Raw genomic sequence first — 13,023 nt, 5'->3', positions numbered from 1 at the left:
AAGGCTGCTGAACTCGCGGCAGGGAGGGCTGCTGAAATCTCGACTTTCTCGTCTTCACAAATAGCTGTCCTTTGTTCCTAAAAATGCCATTTCGATAGCTTCCCAGAAGATTTTATTTGTTCTCTTGTGATCTATAAATTCAGACTTTATCATAACCATGCGTCTTTTGCGTTATTTTTCAACTCAGTTGAAGGAAAACTTTTACTGTAAAATTTACGAGAAATTTACGAGAAAAAATGGAATACTGCTTCAAAAGAGGTATTTTGTTTTTTCCAACATTCAAAGTATTAAAAATCGTCAAATTTCAATTTACTGAAAAATTGCGGAAAGAAAACTTTGTACCTAATTTAATTAAAAATTTTTGCTACTTTCATGAGAAGTCGTATTAAGTAGTTACTATTTCGATTATAAATTAGCATTGGCTTTCCAAAGGACTTAACTGAAGCAAATCATAAAACGTTGGGCAGTAGCTTAATATAAAAGCTTTCCAGCAATTTCATTGCAACTTTTAGCATATTTTATAATTTTGATAGAATTATTTGTAACATGCATTCAACAAGTATTTGCAAACATATGTTATATCACTGCAGGAAATATTCAGTTCAAGTTGACTTACTAAAAGGATTCAGATATGAAATCGTTGCTTATCACTACGATACAACTTATAGTACTGGATTTTTTCGGCTTGGTGTAAGATTTCCTGATGCAACAGAAGTGAAGCCCATACCAAAAGCATACTTGCGAAGATCAATGGGTAACTAAGTATTTATAATTCTGCAATAGATACGTGCCCTTTTGGAAGAATTACAGTAGAATAGCTGAATTCTTTACAAGACTACGTAACTGCATATTCCCTGTTAACTAACATTAGTTCCCAATTCCCAAAAAACAGTCAGCCTTCTTATTAGGATATCAATGCTACCAGTTTACATGGGACTTGATAATGCTCCATTGATAATGCCCTTTGAACATAGATTTTTTATTGAATTTCTAATATAAACTAAAATGTGATTCTCTGAATGTTTTCAGAGATTTCATTTGTTGAATTTGAAAGCTAAACATAGTGCAAATTTTAAAAATTTTTAGTTTTATAAATCTGAACATAGATTTAGGTTCATAACTAATGCACCACCAACCAAAATTAAATTGAACTTGAATTATTAAAACAATTTCAATTTTTTCCAACATAAGCCAAGTCTATAATCTTATTGTCAATGAGAAAAAAATTGAAAAATCAATTTTGACTTTAAGATTTTAGCAATCAAATTTGCAACCTATATATGCTATCAAAACCGAAATAATTGCTTTACGGATTAAGGTTTACGGTTTCCAATGACCAATTCAAATGTAGTTTAGGATGAGGCTTATAGAACTTTCTAAGGGCAGTGCCTTTTAACATCATGTCCATGCCAGGCCATCAAAAAACCGTTCTTATATACAAACTGATTTTAATCAGAAAATGCCTATCAAGTTCATTTTTTAAGACTCATTTAGTTTCTATGTTTTGTAAAAACTGTTTTGGGTCTTACGTTTATCGTTTTATGTAGATTTTTACACCTTTAGCAACAGGATAGAAGATTTTTAAATTTATTTCATTATTTGTCTCTTCCTTTTAGCACATTATAAATATACTGGATTGATAGCTCATAGGTACGAGAGCTTTCAGTTGGGTCACAGCCCCTATTCAACTTCATATGCATATAGCAACAACCCGAATTATCCAAACAATCCAACATCATTTACTTGCAAATCTACTCTTTTTGACCCAAGTCAGTATCACAACTTTGGTGAAAACTATGCCTTGCGCTACATTGGATATTTGAAAGTCCCTTCAAATGGTGCTTATAAGCTTAAAATGTGGTGCAACGAGATCTGCGAATTTTTCATCACCAAAAACAGCAATGAATCAAGTCTTGGAACATCTGTAATCGCTGAGTAAGTTTGATACAATGTTTGCTTAAAATACTTCAAACGCCTAAACTGCTTCAGTAAATTCTCGATCTAGTCCCAATTCACATCTATAGGAAATTCAAAGTTACCCCCATTCCCTAAAAAACAATGTTTGATTTGTACCCCACCCATCCTAGTTTTAAAATTGCAAGCTAAGCTCAAATATAATATTTCTTCAATGGTTAAACCAAAGTTTTTAGAGGAAAAAGAAGGGGAAAACATCAATATCAATGATTAAAATGCTGTTGGTGTTCCAAGACTTTTAACGCACATTGTAGCTACTTCACAGCCAAAACAGAAACTCCTTTCCAAAAGAAGAAGGAAACAGCATTTTCTTTCTCTAAATATCTTATGTATGTAAAGTGACATGGTTTGGCCGATAGTAAAGTTTAAAAACTGATGGTATTATAGCTTTCTGTACCTCCATTTTAAAGATACTTTTAAGCACTAAGTGCAATTATCGATGAAGGCCCTGTTTTTCAATTGCTTATATTGTAAAGAGGAACTTTCAGACATCCTTTTACTATCTCCTGTTTTTAATCTTGGGATTTGAGAAGCATGCCTTTAAAAACATGTCTTTATATAATAAGGGTTTTATCTTTTGATTTTTGACAATTTTTTGCACTCTACGTCTTTATTTGGGTCAAGATAGTAAAGCATTTAGGATTTACATTCAGATGGTGAAAAATTGCCGGAAAGAATTTTTAATGGTTCACATCATCAAAGTTTTGGTAGAAATTTGAAAGCTCAAGGGTTCAGAGGCTTGCTTTATTATTCTATCATTTATTCCTCCTCCAGCTAGATTTGCTGACAATCCTCCCGTGTAAAGTCTTAATTTGCTTTCAATGGCAAGGTCTAATGCCCTTAGGAGCACATACGTGAGGTTATTAGACTCAGAGCTTCGCGTCAAAATCTTAATCCTTCAGTTTATTAGCAATGAGCAGAACTTGTTCACGCAGTATAACATGTCGATAATGTAACAAGATTGGTATGCCTTCCTCTAAAATGGAGAAGTTTCGTTGAGGACACTGTGATGTAAATTTGAAAATTCAAGACCAAGGACCAGGAATGATTTAGAATTTTTGGAGAACGTCTAAAGCATCTATGTGGACAATTTCTGAAGCACGGGCAATGGTCGTTTCGCACATAACGCAAGCGATGAAATGTCTACTTAATATTATTTCATTGCATTGAAAAGTTTTGCAATCTATATACTGATACCAACAGAATATATTTTTCCATTGTTAGCTATTCGAATCCGAGTTCGGTTGAAATGGATGCAGGCCAGTTATCGTCAAGCACTTTTTATCCGATTAAAGCATTTATGGCGGAAAAAGTAGGCAATGACTACATAAGAGTTCAGCATAGAGTTGGCAGCAATACCTACTCATCATCTTGGGCAAATATGCTTTACAATTTAAAGACAGGTTTGTTCATCATATTTTGATTAGGAGTCTGCGAGGAATCAGCAACACAAGCCATAGACAAACTTTATACAAAGTTTTCGTTTTCCTTCCAAACTCATCTACATGACTTCTACTACCTCTCTCTTTTGGGTCTTTCAATATTCATTATTGTTACTTCTTCTCGCGTTTCTTCCTATTCTCTAATAGAGCATAACTCAATAGGTAGGTTCCAGTTCAGTCAAATCTCCAAGCAAATATAAGAGTTTTTGGTTTAAAAGATTTAAAAAGCTCTCAATGTGAGGATTCAAAAAATGAAAAACAATAATGTGTTTCAGGTTAAAGCAATATCAAGAAAAATACTTTAGTATTGAGTATTTTGATTAGTTATTCATCTTTGATCATTATAAAGCCCAGAGTGAAGTTAACATGATTAAGTAATTAATCACTGCTTGAGGAATTTGTAATGGTGTTACCATTTAAAAATAAAAGTTGAACTTTTAGGTAAAAATGTGTCATCTAGGTTTCCAATATCTACGATTAATATACTGATTTGTGGGCTAGCCTTTACTTTAAATGTAGTGCAAGATCAAAGATATTTTCCTTTAGATGGAGCTCGCTGTTTAATATCAGTGATATATTCTTGATAGTTTTTTCGATAGATATAATTGCGTGAATCATTTGCTGAACAACACTTTCAGAAATATAATCGTCAATGTTTAACCAATATTGATAAGAAAATTTATTGTTCCTATAAAAGACAGAGGATGAGACAAATATTATGGTGTTTATGGGAGAGACAGAGGGTGTTTTGGCTTTTCAAACATGTCGTAATCTGAGATGACACTCTTAAACAGTTACCACGCCGAAATCAGCTGTCAAATTTATGTATCTTTTTACTTAAAAGGGATTTATACGAACTAAAATGGAATAGGCTAAGAATGTTTTGATTGCGAGTTTCTAATAAAGCCATTCCAAAAGATTTGGCCTTTTTTCAGTATAAGCACTAATTTTAGGCTACATATCAATGCTATGTAGATTGAGGACATGTGATTTTATTTCAGATGAAACCGCCATGAGTATACCAGCTCCAGTACTTGCGATGATTAATTCTACTGCAATTTCTGTCACGCTGCCTTCAGCTCCATACCTACCTCCCTTGGATTCTTGGACTTATATAACCAATCATGAAGTTCGCTACTACAAAGTTGGAGACGAAAGCAATGTTCACACAATCACAGTAACTGGAAGTCTGCCACAAACAGTGATTGCATCAGGGCTTGGAAAATACACTGATTACCAGTTTTTTGTTAATTACTTTGGTACAATTAGTGACACTGATCAGAATATCATATCACCAGGTGCAATACAGAAAACAGATGAAGATGGTAAGCCTAACATTGAAAATAATATTTTTTGCAGGAAAACTGGCATTTTTGCATTTTTGCATTATTTGTTTAATTCTTTAAAAGCATTGGTCGACAGGTAGCTTAAGTTGCTATATGATATGCAAGAGACAGAGAAACAGAGAGTTAAATCTATCGTTCGAGAGAACAAAATAGCAATACTATAGTTGCTTTTTGAAATGAAATAAAAGCTTGAGGAATTTCATTTCTTCTGAGATTAATAAAGCGCTAAGATCGGCATATTGTCAATAAACAAGGAACCTTTTGGTTGAACAGCTATTTTAAAAAGCAAGCAAATGTTCTCTTATCCATCCCTTACTTGCAAATTGTATCTATAAAATTTCAACTCAATTTGCATTTCTATTCTATGTCGATTTCAGTTCCTGATGTAGCTCCACCAAATCTTGCTGCAGTAAAACAGTCATCTACGTCAATTCTCGTGACATGGCGGACATTTTCAGATTTGACTCTTTGGAATGGAAACGGTGTTGGCTTTGAGATTCGATATAAGATAAAAACAGGTACCTCGAATCCTTGGCAGTCTATAATAATAGACTCGGTGGGTGATCGCAGGTCTACAGTGACTGAATTAAAGAAATATACCATATACCAATTTAAGGTGGCAGGAAGAACTTCGAAAGGAAGTGGCGTTTTCAGTGCAGCAGTTGAAAAGCGAACAATGGAAGATGGTAAGTTAAAAATTGTGTAAATATATAAAAAAATTTTCTTTTTTTTCAAAATAATATATTTTTACGAAAATTTACACTTGCAAGCCCAGGAAGATAATCGTAAATTACCATTGTAATACTGAGATTATAACTGCAACTTCAATTGAATCAAAAGAGAGCAGTTCTTGCAGATATGCAATTTGTAAAAATTTATAGAAAACTATTCTATTTCCTAAAGGTGTTATTTTGATTCGCTGGTTGAATAACAACTAGCTGGGTTTCAGAGTTTATCAAGTTGAATGAGGCAGGACCTTTAATTTTGAAGATGTTTTGCCTTTTTCTTTACAAGCCTCCAATCATAGTCGATAAATCGACCCTTAACAAGTGACGATTGCAGCAGCAATGTTTTTTATATCAAAGTTTATCATTTTTATAGACACCTCTTTTAATTGTTGAGTGGTATATTGAATGCTTAAAGCCTTAGATTATTGCAAGTCACAATAGCTTTATCAAGGAAAAACGCAATTTTTGACAAAATTGATACACACAGACATCTACATTTCATTGCTTGTGGTCGGTAGAGAGTCCCCATTAAAGGAGCAATGTCACAAGGGACATCCCGCGTGGCAACACGCCAGTTTGCGAAAGTTGTTTGGGTGAAACAACCTGTGTTCAATAGGAAAACCAATATGGAATAAATCAGTTTTTTGTATCCGTGCTCATTGTGCGAACATTTGCATTTTTGGATGTTTTATGAAAGGAAACGAATAAGAAAGGTTCTTTCTTCAGTCTTATCACCATATTTCTTTGGATAAAGGATGGCGATACGAAAAAACAAAGTCCACTTTACGGCTAGGATTCCACAACTCGCAGGGTGCTGTTTACAGAAATTGGCCGAAGTGACACCAGAAAACTACCTTACCGATGAATATTATAAGCGAGAAACATTATTAAAGTTTGCTGGGCGAATTTTAAGCAATCATTTTGTTGTAGAATGTTTAATTCCATCTGAATTCAACAAGACAAACGGAATATCTTCGCCATGATTGAATGAAGCTTCATTTTCCGTCATTTCCTTAGCCTAGACCAAATCAACATACACTTATCGTTTATATTGTCGGTACATATGTTGAAATATAGCAATTGCTCATTCCATGTTCGGTAAATACGCTCAAAAAATACAATTTATCGAGCTTATCGATGCACCGGAGCACCATCCGCAATTATCTCGATGCGCAAGTAAGGCTAAAAACGCACAATGTTCCGTGTATTTGGTTTGTTTACAAAACCGTGACACAGCCCCTTTAAGTCCATCTTTAGAGTCTTAACAATTTTAGATACTCTTATTATCTGTTTTATTCAGTTAAGGATTCTTCTGCGATTTAATGTATCTCCACATGAATGAGATGAAAAAGAAAAGACCTCTTGAGAATTGAGAGAGCTTATTTCCAGATAAAGAAACTTTTTGACAAGATTTTGCCTAAAACCTGAAAATTTTAACACTTGAGTTACATTTTCAATAACATAGCTTATCTCATTGCGATTTCCCGGGAAAGACACTTGACGGAATAGACCTAGCTTGAAACATATCTTCTGAGGATAAGTCAAAGCACCCCTTCTCTTTGATTGTCACTATCTTAGCAAACTTCTTACCCTGCCCGATGTCATTGAAATCCGTGATATAATCGGTAATTTCTAAATCATTATATGACAAAAGCAAATAACTGGTTCAAAATAAGAAACTATATCTCTTAACGTTTCTAGCTTTTTTATATCTCTAGATAGGAAATTAACTGTTGCCTCTTTTAATAGCAAAATCATTTGCTGTATCCTCTCTGTTTACATTGCAGTACCTTCTGCAGCCCCAGCCAACGTAACAGCAAGAAATACAAGCTCTTCTAGTATTGAGGTGACTTGGGACAATGTACCATCAGGTCACCAGAACGGGATCATAACCGGATACAAAGTGTACATCAAAAAAACAATAGGCGAGAACCCGTGGACAAGTCATAATATAACTGAAAAATCATTTACAAAATCTTGCCTTAATTTGTGGACTTTTTATGACGTCAAAGTATCTGCAAAGACTTTAGTTGGAGAGGGCACCATAAGCGATTCTAGAAGGGTTAGAACCGACGAAGATAGTGAGTAAATATTGAAAACTTTAGTTCTTTCGTTTCATCCTGTATCCATAACGACTGCTTTAGTCGCTGCCACTATTATCTTCCTTTCTTTTCAACAAGAATAGAAAATCAACATTTTCAATATTATCAATCTAAAAGACATGCATCAACACATTCATGATTTACAGCAATAACTCGAGTGAGAAGTTCTGCACAATTCTATGTAAGAACTTGAACGAGAGGCGTTTTGAAAACGAAGCAAATTTAATGAGCTATTACTTTACCACTTAAACTAATCAAAAAGAGACAAAACTTGCAAATAATGATGTTTTTCACGTAGAAATGGAACATAAGTATGGATCGCTATAACTGCAAAGTTAAATTGGAAAGGTAAATATGTGTCCTCAAGAGGATCGAGATCAAAAGTAAATGACCCTTTGAAAATGGGGGACCTTGTATTCAGAAAAAGACAATTTTTGCAGAGATTTTGCCTGAATCATAGCGACCGTTAGTTTTGATTAGCAATTTTAATTCTTAAGATATTTTTAAGTCGAATTTCTTGTGAAAGACAATTGATGAAAAAGGCCTAACTTCATATAACTTTTTTTCTGTGGATAAGTCTAAGCTCCCTCCATTTTTGGTTTTGCAAATTGTTAAAAAACTTCTTGCCAAACCCCATGTCATTGGAAGCGATAATATGTGGGGGTGAATTCTATTTCAATATGTGACAAAAGCATAAGCAAATAACTGGTCCAAAATTGGAAAAAAACCTTAAAGCTCCTCAAAGTATCTTTCATTACACTTCAAGATAGGAAGTGAAATGTGGCTTCTTTTAATTGCCAAGCCATTTCCTGTATCCTATCTTTTTACATTGCAGTACCTTCCGCTTCACCAGCAAGCATAACAGCAGTTAATACAAGCTCTTCTAGCATTGAGGTTACGTGGGACGATGTACCATCAGATCATCAGAACGGGATCATAACTGGATATAAGGTATACATCAAAAAGACGATAGGAAACAACCCGTGGACTAGTTATGAGGTAACTGGAAAGTCATTCACAAAGTTTGGTCTTGAATTGTGGACATTTTATGATGTCAAGGTATCCGCAAAGACTTCAGTTTGAGAGGGAACCATAAGCAATGTTACAAAGGCTAGAACCGACGAAGATAGTTAGTAAATATAGATAATTTCAGTTCTACTTTTCAACTTGTATCCATTAAGACTGCGATAGTCACTGCTACTATAATCTTCTTTTCCATCAACAAAGGAACAATGTCAATCTTAAAAACATGCTGCCTCAATGGAGGACGAGGATTTTTATGGCCTTTATTATAATGTATCAATGAAATTTTCATGCACAGAAATGGTTAGATTCAGAGAGTGTGCACAACACTATGTGTGAAAAAATAAGAAGCGCGCTTTGAAAGCGAAGCAAATATGATGAGGCATTTCTATGCAATTTAACATGCGAAACGTAACAAAACTATAGAATACTAGTGTTTTCTAAGTAGAGAAGGAACACAAATGTGAATCGTAATAACTGCAATGTGAAATTGACATGGTAAGCATGATTTCTTTATATGAGTGTGATTAAAGACCTTTTGAAAATGGATGCCTTTGCATTCAGAAAAAGGCAATTTTTGCAGAGATTTTGCCTGAAACATAGCGACTCTTACTTTCGATTAGAATTTTAAATTCTTCAGATATTTTCATTTGAATTTGCTGTGAGAGATTATTGACGGAATAGGCCTAGCTTCAAATCACTTTTTTCTGGATGTGTCCAAGCACCCTTTTTTTGTTTGAACAATATTAAAACGTTTCTCACAAAACCCGATGTCATTGAAAACATTAATATGTAGGGAAAATTCTACTTAATATGTGACATAAGACTGAGCAAGTAACTGGTCCAAAATTGGAAGAAACATTAAAGCTCCATTCGAATGTGCATCCCTAACGCATCTGTTTACAAACGACAAATAATTATCTTTCTGAACATTTAAAGAACGTATTGATATTTTTCTACGTAGGAGAGTAACTGCTGCCTCTTTTCATAGCAAAGCCATTTGCTGTATCCTATTTGTTTACATTGCAGTACCTTCCGCTGCCCCAGCCAACGTAACAGCAAGAAATATAAGCTCTTCTAGTATTGAGGTGACGTGGGACGATGTACCATCAGATCATCAGAATGGGATCATTACCGGATATAAAGTATATATCAAAAAGGCGATGGGCGACAACCCGTGGACTAGCTATGAGGTAACTGGAAAGTCATTCTCAAAATCTGGCCTTCATTTGTGGACATTTCATGATGTCAAGGTATCTGCAAAGACTTCAGTTGGAGAGGGAACCATAAGCGATTCTAGAAGGGTTAGAACCGACGAAGATAGTAAGTAAATATAGAGATATTAAATTGTTTTGTTTCATCTTGGGTCCATATTGACTGCTATAGTCGCTGCCACAATGGTCCTCTTTCTATCAACAAAGGAACAATATCAATCTTAAAGAGAGGCTGTCTCTAAGGAAGACGATGATTTGTTGGCCTTAGTTATCATGCATCCATGAAATTATCATTCAAAGAAAGGACTAGAGTGAGAAATTTTGCACAACACTTTATGTGAAATAACCGGAGATGCGCTTTGAAAATTTTATAAGCCATCACTATGCCATTCTAACATAAAAACGTAACAAAACTCACAAATTTGTGGATCTAATTTTCCATCTATAACTTTTGGATCCATTTTCTGACGTTTGATTCTCTGAAGTACGGATGAAAAGCTTTTAGCACTTTTCTCAAAGCATTTTGCAATTTGCTAACGGCTAACTGCCTTTTTGTTTTTTTACCCTTTTATCCTTAGCTCTTTCATAGAAATGTGTGACTCCCTTTCTATCGACCGTTAACAGAAATGGAATTATTTAAAACGTTCAAGAATTTATATTCAAACCACCTTTTACATGATCTGCTTTAGGAGCAAAACTTGACTTAACAAAAAGCTACTTCATTTTTAACTTATTTAATGTATATTTTTTGCTGCTCTTTCTTAATTTTTATTACTACTACGATTGCAATATTTTTGAAAAAAAGCTAGCCAGTTACAGAATATCTATCAAAAAATGCTTGTAGTTGAAGTTGATCTGGAATCGATAATTAATTTTTAATGAAACTTTCATAATTCTAAGTTTTTTTAAGCTCCAACAGGTGCTCCTGCTTCCATTCAAATTGTTCGCAATGAAAGATCTGCAATGTTAAGTTGGCAAGTCATACCATTTGACCATAGAAATGGTATCATAAGAAGCTATGTCATACATTTCAAAATAGTTAACAAAAATACGAGATGGAATGAGACAATAAGCACTGCTTTAAATTCCACCGTTAATGGTTTAAAGAAAAATGAGCTTTATGAATTCAAGATTGCTGGTAAAACAGTCAAAGGGATTGGGACATTCAGCAAGTCTTTAAAACTTTCAACATATGAAAGTAAGTTACTTTGTATAACTTTATTGTTCTAATAGAACGGCTCTATACAAGAATTAGGGAGAAAATCGGCACCAAACGTTTATTGTAATGAAAATGCGAACTAAAGAAACACAAAAGTAGTCAACCTGATTGAATTAAGGTCCAAATAATCTGAGTTTCATAAAGTCATTCAAATGAAAAAAAAGCAGCGTGCTAGCTTAATTGCTGGAGCTTTACAAAGTAATTATTTTGCTTACTTTTGCACAATTAATCTTACAGGTACAAGTCTTGATGTTTTTGATACCCTTTGTCTGCATGCTCTCCTGATATTTTCACTTTTCATATTCTAGCGAATCAAGTCGACGAAGAAGCTCCTTCTGCTTTCATCACCAACATCAAATTCACAAATATGGCGTTAGCAAAGCATCTATCAAAAGTTGTTCAAGTGACTTCAACCGAGGAATGCTTCAACGTTTGCAAAAACTGCTTCGAAGCAAGAAGTAGATGTAGATGTGCCTCTCTAAATATCAAGAGGACAGAAACAAACTCGAAATTGACCTGCGAAATCAACAAGGAGAGCAAGGAAGCATTCCCTTGTGATTTTGTAGCAACTACTGGTTCCCAGTACTATGAAGTCAGCTAGGCAATAAAAGGAGCGAGTTTTCTGATTCAGTAGCTAACACAGCACGGAAACTCAAAAGCAGATGTGAGATCAATATGGTTCTTTCGCCACAGGATGATTCCTTAACCATTATGACTGCTGTAAAAGATACATTGATGTTTTAGGGTTGCAGCATTAAAAAGTTTTTACATATCGTAATTTTCAATTTTACTGTTAATTAATGACACTTTGATTTGTATTCGATCGAGATTAATTGCATGAAGCAAGAGACAGCTTAAACTACTGTATAATTGAAAAACATTGCTTCATAAATTAATCAAAAGACTGTTTTTTTGACTTTGTTGTTTTGTACTGTCTGTAGCTGCTTTGCCCAAAATTATAATATCTGGCATATCCATGAGTGGAGCCATTTGAAATAACTGTTACTCATAATCTGATTTGTTATAAATGATAGTTGTATACTGTAGCAAGTAGCATAGAAGTCATTTAGCAAGCAAGTAATAAAACTATTTTTTGTAAAAAAACAGACTACCATATATCATGGTTTTAAAACATATCAATTAGAAAATAGCCACAAGAAGCAGGAACAAAATATAAAAAAGTAGTTTTCGTCCAACACTCGTCAGAGTACAAACGTCAAATAATATCCAAAGGTAAGCAGATAAATTATATCAAGGTGTGAATCGAAAGTAATGTGGGAGGAAGAATAGCGCGGTTGATTATTTAATTGCTTTTAACAAGTAGAGACTACAATTTTTACTCTTGAGCTTGATGTTTTGAAGGCATGAAAGAAGTATTTAATCTCATTTGCCGACAACTTTTAAAGAAAATTGCTTTAAACCTTTGATGACTGTTTGCAAAATATTCAACTAACATAATTTATGTAACTGAATACTATTGAAAATGGTTTGTCATTGGGACCATTTATCAAAATTTGCTTTTGAGTTTCTTGAAATGTTTATATTAATCATTCTGGAAGCAGGCAAAGGGACTCAAATATCCAAATATGTTGCCAAAAGTTTGGAAACAATTTTAGGCTAATTGCATTTGCTGCAGCTTTACAATGATCTTTGTATAGATTCCTTTGCGTCAGTTTTCCGGAGTAAAAGTCTATTCTGTTATCGTTTTGATCGTCATTGTTTCCTCACCATTGTTCACCATTATCGGACATTCTCTTCCACGTTAATTGTACTTTACTACAGTTATAAAGGAAATAATATACACAAGGTGAATCCGAAGAAAACAGTAGAAACAGGAAATATGTTTAGTTTTCTAATCAGAAAATTTATAGCTTTTTTTCTGCCTATATTTATTGCTACACATCATCCGAAGGTTGTTCTAGCAATTGAGACGCTGCGATCATCAAGCAGTGTTTAGGCGCAAGGCGGAATTTCG

General features: G+C 34.1%; 2 protein-coding genes across 2 annotated transcripts; both read left to right on the top strand.

Moving 5' to 3' along the window:
• The first annotated feature begins 468 nt into the window (after positions 1–468).
• On the top strand, positions 469–3,490 carry LOC148959432 (uncharacterized). The gene is made up of 3 exons (XM_089110409.1): positions 469–754; positions 1,617–1,935; positions 3,199–3,490. Exons 1-3 carry the CDS (start codon positions 547–549, stop codon positions 3,395–3,397), a joined length of 726 nt encoding a protein of 241 aa, XP_088966535.1. The 5' UTR covers positions 469–546; the 3' UTR covers positions 3,398–3,490.
• Positions 3,491–4,428: 938 nt separating this feature from the next.
• LOC148959431 (receptor-type tyrosine-protein phosphatase F-like) lies at positions 4,429–12,039 on the top strand. Its single transcript, XM_089110910.1, has 8 exons — positions 4,429–4,741; positions 5,140–5,448; positions 7,278–7,571; positions 8,428–8,651; positions 8,914–8,918; positions 9,580–9,938; positions 10,740–11,027; positions 11,357–12,039. Exons 1-8 carry the CDS (start codon positions 4,429–4,431, stop codon positions 11,647–11,649), a joined length of 2,085 nt encoding a protein of 694 aa, XP_088967036.1. The 3' UTR covers positions 11,650–12,039.
• The last annotated feature ends 984 nt before the right edge of the window (positions 12,040–13,023 follow it).

Source organism: Rhopilema esculentum, chromosome 10, assembly GCF_057945365.1.
Source record: "Rhopilema esculentum isolate cy_ngs chromosome 10, ASM5794536v1, whole genome shotgun sequence".
In the NCBI taxonomy this organism is placed as follows: domain Eukaryota; kingdom Metazoa; phylum Cnidaria; class Scyphozoa; order Rhizostomeae; family Rhizostomatidae; genus Rhopilema; species Rhopilema esculentum.
The sequence above is the reverse complement of the archived record's forward strand: the minus strand, read 5'-3'. Positions and strand labels throughout refer to the sequence as shown.

Bases quoted from the DNA above. Each gene is read 5' to 3' on its own strand.
- LOC148959431 (XM_089110910.1), top strand. From the start codon at position 4,429: ATGAGTATACCAGCTCCAGTACTTGCGATGATTAATTCTACTGCAATT. The intron at 7,572-8,427 runs GTGAGTAAATAT...TTTACATTGCAG, and splicing joins GGTTAGAACCGACGAAGATA to TACCTTCCGCTTCACCAGCA. The intron at 11,028-11,356 runs GTAAGTTACTTT...TTCATATTCTAG, and splicing joins AAAACTTTCAACATATGAAA to CGAATCAAGTCGACGAAGAA.
- LOC148959432 (XM_089110409.1), top strand. From the start codon at position 547: ATGCATTCAACAAGTATTTGCAAACATATGTTATATCACTGCAGGAAA. The intron at 755-1,616 runs GTAACTAAGTAT...TCTTCCTTTTAG, and splicing joins ATACTTGCGAAGATCAATGG to CACATTATAAATATACTGGA. The intron at 1,936-3,198 runs GTAAGTTTGATA...TTCCATTGTTAG, and splicing joins GGAACATCTGTAATCGCTGA to CTATTCGAATCCGAGTTCGG.